Raw genomic sequence first — 10,348 nt, 5'->3', positions numbered from 1 at the left:
GGAACCATGACGAAACACCAAGACGACCTCGATCTCGATCTCCTCCTCTCCCTTCAAGACAGGGTTTTGGAAACTCCTCCGACTTCTCCCTCACTCCATTCACCGGGTACGCCGTCGAATCCTCATTTTTTACATTCACTTGAGGAACTATTCATCCGCGCTAAAAAAAAAAAACTTGGATTCCAATTTTCGAGTTGTGGGTCCTCATGTATATCTCAAATGGCAGGTTACTTATCCGACGATGGCTCGCCCACGCAAAGGGAGACGGTTGATATGTCGGTATTTAGAAATGCTGTTCAGGATTGTCTTGAAGACGAAACCAAAGCATATAAAAAACCTGAGAAGTTGAATAGGCCGGTGAACAAGAAATCAGATCATATCGAGGTCGAGAAATTTTCTGGTCTGCGAATAAGGTCAATCGATGTTGGATTTTAGCTGTTTACCCAAATCGTATACATCAAATATATGATATACAGCATGCTCTTAGGTTCTAGATCTATCAGGCAGCGCCTGTGACTGTAGCTTCATAATAGATTCTATCTTGTTTTTCAATGATTTAGGCATTCTAAGCAATGATGGCAAGAGAACATAATATGGGCTGCTAATTTTTTTCACATACAGGAACCAATCGGTAACCTCTGCAGAGCTCAGGGAACGCTTTTCAGACATTCGTTTTGTTCGGCTACCAGTAATCAAGTAATCTTCTTTATTTTGTGTCCTACTATGAAAGTGATCTTGAAGATAAAACTGGGGTTGCTCTATAACCTGTTAATGTACTTTTGGCATGCAATATTCTTCGCGTCGGCCTCAAACTATAATGATTCGGATTCAGGAATTTGATGATAGGAGATACTATTTCTGGATGTTGGGCGACGGTTGGAGTACTGACAGAGAAAGGAAGTCCCAAGACAAGTTCGACAGGGAAGAGTTTCTGTATATGGAAAATTGGGAGTTTGGATGAAAGTAATATTTCTCTTTTCTTGTTCGGTGATGCTTATAAGAGGAACTCGCAAGAACATGCAGGGACGCTCTTTGCATTGTTTAACTGTTCAGTACGCAAGGATGCTATGGTATTAAATTATAATGAATCAGTGAAGTACCCTTTATACTGGTTTGCCAACCGTATTTGGACATTTCATTTGTTTTTTGCAGGGTAATGGTTTTTCATTGAGTGTATATTCCCCAAGTCAAATTTTGAAGATAGGAACTTCTATTGATTACGGAGTTTGCAAGGGAAAACGAAACGACGGGATGCCTTGTACGTTGGTTGTAAATATGTAAGCAAATCAGTACTTCGGTTGATGCAATGGATACAATGTTCTTTGATTTTGTCAGGGAAATTTGGACGCTTAGAACTAAGGAGATACGCCACATACCTTAGATTTACTTTCATGCCTGTCAACCTTTTAGAATATGCTCAATTTTAACAAAGAAATCTTGGTTACGCAGAAAAGAAATAAGTTACCTATAAAACTAGTCTAACAAACCTGTATCGTATGCTAAAAGAAATTTGGCGCTGATCTAGCCCTAATCTTCGAGGGGAGGCCGAGTTTTTTTTATTTTTATTTTTTCAGGAAAGCAAGGAATGACGTAGCAAGTGTTAATAGCATATCTAAATGTCGTTGACTTCAGTTGCCCCTCTAACAGTAAAACCACCCCCCCCCCCCAAAAAAAAAAAGAAACAGAAAAAAGCAGATCAAGGTTTTTTGGCTCACGTTTACTCGTGTCATCTCTTTGGCTTTGTTTGACGCTGATCTTCTTTGCCATTTCAGACGTCAAGGGATATATTGTAAATATCATAAATCGGTAAGCAGTATCGAGTCCTTCAATGTTTCTTGACAATATTATTCGCAAAAAGGTTATGCATTTACTTAACTGCCTCCTATCTGCTGCTATCTTGTAGAAATCATCAAAAGAGTACTCCACAATGAGAACTGAACTCAAGGGAGGGTGAGTGAATAGTGATGAGTGTTTGCTATTCTCATCATCTTTTTGTTTGTGAAATACTCAAAAGTTGCTCGATTGATTTCCCTTAATTATGTGTACAAATGTGTTTTTATTAACAGGAACTTAAAAACAGCATTTAGGCCTAGGGATTATCTCAAGTCAGAAGGAATCTACTTAGTTGATCCTGTTATTGGCAAAACAAACCCAACGAAATCTCAGCCACTAAAGTTGTTGTCAGTGGATGCTCTTAAAAAGGCATTGAGGTTTGTTATACTTAGTGCAACTAATTACCTGTTTTGCAATATTTGCTGGTAGCCCGTAGGCTTTGATTTTCACTGCTTTTGACTTTCGATGCCATGAATTAATTTTCATCTCTATACCAGCAATGCTGACAAAGTGACAACAAATATGCATTCGCAAGGGATCAGATTTCTTTCAGAGGTCACAGGTCATTATTACACGGTCTTGTGCTTTTATGATAGCCCCATGCAATCGTGTTCTGAGCTACTTTTTACTTCCGATTGCAGGCAAGCCTGACTCTAAGGCAGTGAAGAGAAAACAAATGATGCCAAATGAGCAAAGCAAGTGCATTGATAAGAGGCAAGTTGCGAATAAGATTTAAGTCGATCTCATTTGTCTGATATAGTAAGTAGTACTAGTATACATGGTCTGTGGAAGTATGCTAGTCTAACTAGTATCTTATCTGTCGCTTCAGGAAAGCGTCGTCATTAAACGAGGGATCCCCTGCAACAACATACGGACACTTAGGTGCCAAAAGAATAAAAGCCGAAGGGCAAGCATCGGCTGATAAAACCACAAGGGGTAGTGGAAAGATGATCGAATTAGACCTTGTTAGTTCAGATGAGGACATCTGAGACTTCTGGTCTGAGCACAATCCAGCTGATTCTGTTGCTGAGATTTATAGTATTGAAGAAAATTTACTTTCTGATTAGAAAACGAAGACTTCTGCAGGATGGTAACTGGTAAGTGATGGTGTAATAGCGCAGATCAGTGGACATAGAAGCTCAACACGTCGGGAAGGGCTGTCATTGCTGCAAATATGCTAAATGCGAGGGCGGGGTTCAAATTTTGGGATTGTCATGTTTGGTTCAGATGAATTCAATTTTATTCCTTTGTCCGGGGAATGCTGATTACCACAACTGGACAAATGGGGACTGGTTACCAAGTGTCGTTGGTGGTGGTATGTGCATCCTTTTTGGGAGTAATTTTTGTTTGACAAAAACACTCCTTATACAGCCCCGAAATGCTCAACAGGAATATTATTTGATTAGAATTGCACTTATCTCTCAAATATCGAAATGTTTGGTTGAAGTTTGCGAAAGCATTGTAAAATGATCCAATGAGGCAACGTATTGCTTTTATACAAAAGTTAAATTTTTTTTTTTCCAATTCAAACAATTAACAAGCAGTTTAATATTGAGAGAATTGTAATTAGGTTTTACCTAAGGGAATTAAATATAAAAAGGTTTTTTGAAATCATAAAATTATTTTAAAGTTCTAAGAGATTTTTTTGTAATAAATTTTATTTGTTTAATTATTAAATTATTTTAAAAAATTTATATTGATAACTAAAAAAACAGTGGTTGACAATTTAAAATATAATGATTAATAACTATTACGGTTAGTTTGATAACTTATGTGTTACATTTTGTGATATGTTAAGAAAATGTGTTGTTAAATCAGTTGTGATAGTTGTTAATCTTTGTACTTTAGTTTTTAAGTTGTCAACTACTACTCTTTTAATTGTTAATACAAATTTAAAAAAAAGGGTGATTTAGTAATTAAACAAATAAAATTTATTGTAAAAAAGTTTCTTGAAACTTTAAAATAATTTTATGATTTTAAAGGATTTTTTTGTATTTAATTCTCTTTGGTGAGACCTAATTGCAATTCTTCTTTTAATATTTATACTTAATATATTAAAATCCTAATTATGAAAAACATTATTAAGTACTTTATTTTCTTTTATCATAATTATTATACTCGTCCGATTTTTTATCTCTATTCTTGCATTATTTTTATTCAACTAAGACGTGTTGAATATAATCATTTCATTTCCAGCTATTTATTAGGGGACAAAAGCAAAGCAGCCATTTGCGACTTTTATTAGCGTCTTTCTCAAATTATCCGCTACTTCTTTTCGTCGACACATGGCTTTCTCCTCCAATAATAACGCCATGATTTTAAATCCTACGGATAAAAGAGGGTATCCAGAGCATTGAAATTGTTGAAATCTAAGATGGGTTTTGCAGCTCAGCTAAAAAAAAAGAAAAAAAGATGGGTTTTGCAGCAAGTCCTGAAAATGATGGGTAAAAATTGGATTGAAAATTTAATATCATTGATTGTTTGGAATTAAATAAATTCGTATATATGGGATTCAAAAATACTACTCCTCCGGTCCTTAATATAAGACCCAATTTTTAAGTTGGTTTTGATCCTAAATATAAAAATTATTTCTCATATTTATCAATTTTCTCTAAATTACCCCTATGGATACTCCCTCAATCATAATCAAGTAGAAGAGGGAAAGAGGTATTAAGAAAAATGATTATGGTGTTTTAGGAAAAATGTGTCACTTTTCTTGTAATTAATTAACTTACCTAACTTCTTTAATCTAATCAAATTAGTTAAATGAGTCTTATATTAAGGACCGTAGGATATTAGAGAAGGTGGTACCCATCTTCATAAGATTAACTATTTTCATGTAATAAAAAAGTACTCATTAAATATTTCTTTTCAATTTCAACCCCAATCTTTACTTTTTTATTTTTAAAGCTTCTTATCAGGACCTAAATGTTGAGCAAGAGGATCAAATTCACCGTCCGAATATGATTTGGCGCAGGATCAATCGTGAGTGGTATTACTATTACCCCATTGTCACTCTATTTTTAAAACTAAAACTAAATGTTCTTCCACTATGGATGGAGCGATGAATTCCAAGGATAAAAGAAATACTCCCTTTTGTTTTTATTATAAAATTTAAATAATTAATTTATAAATAATAAATAATAAATTAAAATTAATTATAAATAATAAATATGTTAAAAATATATTTTTATTTTCAAATATACCTTTATAATAAATAAAAAAATGAAAGAGAATATGTGAAACAATGTGACAAGAGAAAAATAATTAAAAAACATTAAAAAATATATTAAATGTTAAGACAAATCCAAATTAAAATTATAAAATAAATCATGTTTTTTTTTTTGAAATTTAAAACTTATAAACGAATGATTGTTTTTAAACCAAATGAATAAATGATTTGCCACCTGAGGCAGTGAGGCAAGAGATGGTAAATTTAGACGCGTACAATTGTTTTTTTCCCGGCAACTTCTATAGAAATACTGACGATGATCCTCATATCGATATTCATAGTGATGCACAATTTTGATTGGCCATGACTGGAACATCCAAGCAGCTTCTCTGAGTACCTATATATTTGCTGAGCCAGTGACTCTCAATTGTGAGTTTGTGACTTTTGGAAGCAATCGTGTGGAGTCTCTTAATCCAGCCCCTTGCTTTGGTGCGTCTATTTTTGCTTTCTGCGATGCTGCTTTTTAATTTAGGGTTCACGGTTCCACTACCCACTTCCCCTTCGTCTCGTGCCTCCTCGTAACCTGCTCATCTTCGTAGGGTTTTCACGATGCCTGTTTCTTCGGTTTGGGACATATTCGAATCAATTAAGTTGCTTCTTGTATTAATTGTGCCGTTTTTTGTGTTCTCTTCCTACAACTCGCACTGAGCAAATATTTCATTTCTTACTTGATTGTTGCTTATTGAATACGTTGGTTGTGGCCGCTGTGGAATTTAATCCGGGTAGCGTCCAAAATGTTGAATGCTTATGGCGTTATTTTGACACGTCTACAAAGTTCTTCTTGACGTTTAATTTAATTGTTATATAAACATTTTACGATGCGTTATCAATTTCTTTATTTCTTTTTTCTTTTTTGCTAATTTGTATCTTTCATGAAGCTCCCCTTTTTCATCAGTTGAATGCTATTGATTTTATGAAGGAATCGAATTCGAAGGTCTTCGATCGATCATGTTTGTTGTTAATATCTCCCTTTTTCCCCCCTAATCAGCACCAACTCTGCGTTTATTTGGAATTTCCTGTCGCTCGATGGACGACGGTGAAGTGTTCTCGAGCCCCATCGTGGGCGAACTTCCTAGCAGTTGCTCAATGGATAGTTTCTTCGAAGAACTTCTCAAGGAACATGCTTGCACTCACACCCACACTTGCAATCCCCCCGGCCCCGATTTTTCACATACCCACACTTGTTATCATGTGCACACCAAATTGTCCCCGCCCCTGCTGAAGACAAGGCTGGGACTGATGACACCGCAGAGTCAGTGGAAAAGAAATCAAAAAAAACGTCCTGTTGGTAATCGTGAGCAGTTCGTAAATATCGTGAGAAAAAGAAAGCCCGTGCTGCGTCACTGGAGGATGAGGCTGTGAAGTTGAGGGCCTTGAATCAGCATTTGATGAAGAAGTTGCAAGGCCAGGCTGCTTTAGAGGCTGAAATTGCAAGGCTAAAGTGCTTGCGCTTGTGGATATCGGGGAGAATTGAAGGGGAGATTGGTTCATTTCCATATCAGAAATCAGCTAATTCAAATCCACCAAATCCAAGCTTGTCTGGTTCTTATGTGTTGAATCCTTGTAACATGCAGTGTAATGATTTGGCCTATTGCCTCCGTCCTGGAGCAGAAGGAGAGACTACTGAAGGCCCGCAGCTAAATGGGCAAGGGTTTAATGGTTGTGAATTTGAGAGTCTCCAGTGCCTAGCAAGCCATAATATAGGGCTTAAGGATATTCCTGGTTGTGGAGCTGGACAGACAGTGCCTAAGGTCAATTCTTCTACAGAAAATAAAAGCAAAGGTGAAGCCTGTTAACTCTTTCATTCTAGATTGAATTTGTTTGTTGTGTGTGTGTGTGAGAGAGAGAGAGAGAGAGCACTTGAGAGATGCATGATTTGCTGTGTGGGGTGACGGACCAACTGCCTGTTTTTGGTTTGGGTGATATAGTTCAGGGCTATGAAAAATCAGTTAGTCCTACTGGAATCCTTAACGTATATCATGTCAGTATTAAAATTCCTAATAATTGTTATGCTATGAGAAAATGGTAGAAATCCATTTGAGATAGTTTGGTCACGTGCAAGGAGGGTCTTTGGATGTGCCGGTAAGAAGAGTTGACCAAACAGTATGGACTCTTCTAAAAAAGAATAGAAGAAGGCCAAAGACAACACTTAATGAAGTCATTGAGCTCATTTTTCAATTAACAGTATATCCAAAGATTTGGTTTTGGATAAAGCTCAATGGTGTCATGTGATCTATATAGCCGACCTCACCTAGTGGGATAAGGCTTTGTTTGTTGTTATACTATGTGTTGATGAGTGGTTGCTAGATTTTTATGTGAGGCAATCTTGAATTTCTGCAGCAAGGGGAGATTTAGAATAATCGCTAAAGTCTTATGAGTTAGGTGCTGATATAATAGTACAGCTAGTAGTTTGCATGGTTCCTTGGCTACTTAAGATTGATGACTGCGATCATATATTGCTGGAAAACCTTTAATAGGAGAAGAGAGATGTGAATGAGCATCTTTCTTCCTAACTTCATTAAGTTATCTCTGATGATGTATCCTTTTCAATGTTTTGGCGAGTATTTTTTGTGAATTGGCATGCTAAACCCTTTAGCAGTAGTCTGATATGTTTGATTGCAAATTCTTGGGCAGTATTCTTTTCTAATGATCATATCACTCTTCATTTTTTAGGGGGAACCCGTGCCTGTGCCCAAGAGCTGGTTGAAGAGCCAATTTGATGGTAGTTCTCACCGTCTTCACAGTACATAACGTCTGCCAATAACTCATTTACAGTTGCAGCATCAGCTGTCCATCAGGTCAATTTGTGGATCTGATCTTCATTTTTCGTTTGAAAAATTCTTTCCTTTCTTTTTGGCCCCCATCTGGGTTATCGGCTTGGGATGGTGTTATGAGATGGAAGATCTAGCTCTGCTGGGTATGCCTAGATTGATGTAGTTCAGTTAATCTCATATCCCACGTTGATGGTTTGTTAGGCAGAAACAGCAGTGGATCTGTAGCCAGCAGAGCTCATGGCAGAGACGGACTTTGTGTTCTTTTATGAAATTAAGTTTCTTTTCAACTCTTAGCATGTCTTTTGTGCCTGGATCCCTTGGGTGGTCGTGATTTGTGCTTAACGTTTCATGAGGATGTTTTGGTGACGTTGCACACTTTACGAACTCTGGCAGTCTGGCAATTTCGATAAGATGGCGCTTGTTTCATCTTTCCATACTATTTCCTCGGAACAGGAAGGACACAAACTTCTTTGTTTAATCAGAAATCTGATTTTTAAGTGAAACAAGGAAGGTGGCTTGATTGTGTTATGAAGAAACTGTTGTCCTCTAATTGGTTTTTGCATATGGAAATTTGCTGTCTGCTAAAAGGCAGGCACATTAGTTTACTTTGTTTGAGAATAAGGAGCCTGCTTCCGGAATCCGTACTGGGCAGACTAACGAAGGATTGAATATGGAAAGAGAGACACATCTGCCTGTTTCCTGGTTCGAACACTTGGATTGATGGGAAGATGAATGACCCTGTAAGCTATTGGTGAAAGTTATGTGAGCATGAAATGAATGGCAAATTTTGAATTTTATATTTTGCTTCTTTCAACTCTGATCATATTTGGTAGACGCCATGTCTTATGTCTATGTTGGCCTGTAGAGAACCTGAAAAGCATTAACTAGCTTTTGTTTAACAAAACTAAAATAGAAACGTGTTAAATTAGTATTCTAATCACTTCTTAAAGTAAACAATTTTTTCTGCCCCGGATCTCCAATCAATTAACGACGATTCGTTTGTTCCTCTCAGCCAAAATGTTTGATCATCTAACTTTAGTTTAAATCTTCAATTTTATAAACTGCTTTTTAGTCTAATTATTATTATTATTATATTTCAGAGACGATCCAATTTACTACCTCCGTTCGATTTTTTTTTGGGTTCTAGGTTTTATTTCATTTTAAAACTAGTTAAAAGATGATATATTTTTAACCATACTCTTTTCTTACTAAACTATACATAAATTATTATAAACATCCCTACAAGGTTAGAAATATTTTAACGAGACCGGATCCCCACGACATTTGAGGCCATCATGAGAACGCATACAATGAACAAGATAATTCTGCCAACGGCCATTGCAACTGAGTACGATCATCAGGTCACGTTGAATTTTCCTTTGGCCAACAGAAGTCGGGCACAATGCAAATTGGATACAAGTAAAAACGAGAATACAGATCATTGCCTCTGAACAAGGTCTATGCGTAGTTCTCGCCCTCAGCAGTCCACATGTCGTCGTCATCACCGTCATGGTAAATGCTCTCGGCCATTTGCCAAACCTGGAAAGAGTTGTCTTCAGCTACAAGGAGATCACCCTGGCTGATTTTGTTCCACGAAAAGTCTGATATTTTCCCTTTGTGACCTCCGTGAGAGAAGAGAAGCTCAGGCGGCCCGTCGTCCCCATCTCCTTCTAACTGCTCATCCCCAACTCTGTTGTCATGGGAAAAAAATCGAAATTTACAAGGTTAATTTCTATTATTGCGCACGTCTCTGCCATGAATCAATGAACGTGCATGTGACGGATGAAAGAAACAATACAGTTCGGAAGAGTCCGTTATCTTTTAAAATACCTGTTAAGGTCCCACACCATTAGCCTTCTATCAGCACCAGAAGATGCCAACACGGTCTCATGATTAGGATCCCATTCTACTTGAAATACCTCATCTCTGCACACAAATTAATAGCAAGCAGATCAGCACAGATAAGATCGATTTTTCCTCGGCTATGACTCAGGAACCATGTAATAAAATAGTATCCAAGGAGATCAGTTTCGACCCATAACACAATCTTGACATGGGCCAATGACAGGGTCATAGGTCTAGAGACCCCAGAATTAATGACAATTTGACAAACCCCACGCATTAGAGGGGAGATGGCCAGCGAAGCCCTGACACCACCTTCACACAGTTCAAATAACAATAGGCATAACGTGTCTACAAAGAGCTGCAGAGGAATTCGCTTGCATGAATATATTTTGCCTATATCTTTTATTTTTTATCTTATGGCGGCCAAATAACAGATTCATTCCATATAACAAAATTGCAAACAGAAAAGAAATTCTGGGGCAAGGGCGGCAGTTAACCCACACTGGTTCTACAAGCCAATATCATGCTCAACAATAGAAAGAAATGGGGAGGGGGCACTGGACCCCACCGACATGGCACATCGCATTACTGCTAAACTTGGCAAGTTAGTCAGCTACCTGTTCTCAGACCAAGAAATCCAATGAAGACTGAAACTGAGAACCTT

General features: G+C 37.2%; 1 protein-coding gene and 1 pseudogene across 2 annotated transcripts; both read left to right on the top strand.

Annotated features, from left to right (window-relative positions):
• LOC114727220 (protein MCM10 homolog) lies at positions 1–3,217 on the top strand. Of its 2 annotated transcripts, none has more exons than XM_028913924.1 (11): positions 1–106; positions 227–413; positions 622–696; positions 833–1,070; positions 1,153–1,277; positions 1,773–1,806; positions 1,904–1,950; positions 2,067–2,210; positions 2,331–2,395; positions 2,475–2,547; positions 2,663–3,217. In XM_028913924.1, exons 1-11 carry the CDS (start codon positions 7–9, stop codon positions 2,820–2,822), a joined length of 1,248 nt encoding a protein of 415 aa, XP_028769757.1. In that variant the 5' UTR covers positions 1–6; the 3' UTR covers positions 2,823–3,217. The 2 variants fall into 2 exon arrangements, with proteins under 2 accessions (XP_028769757.1, XP_028769765.1); XM_028913932.1 differs by having other exon boundaries at positions 2,331–2,388; positions 2,663–2,739.
• A 2,084-nt stretch (positions 3,218–5,301) lies between these two features.
• LOC114727250 (basic leucine zipper 23-like) lies at positions 5,302–7,886 on the top strand (annotated as a pseudogene).
• The last annotated feature ends 2,462 nt before the right edge of the window (positions 7,887–10,348 follow it).

The sequence above is a fragment of the Neltuma alba genome, unplaced genomic scaffold (genome assembly GCF_004799145.2).
Source record: "Neltuma alba isolate B1F8T4 unplaced genomic scaffold, ASM479914v2 tig00002429_pilon, whole genome shotgun sequence".
NCBI lineage: Eukaryota > Viridiplantae > Streptophyta > Magnoliopsida > Fabales > Fabaceae > Neltuma > Neltuma alba.
The sequence above is the reverse complement of the archived record's forward strand: the minus strand, read 5'-3'. Positions and strand labels throughout refer to the sequence as shown.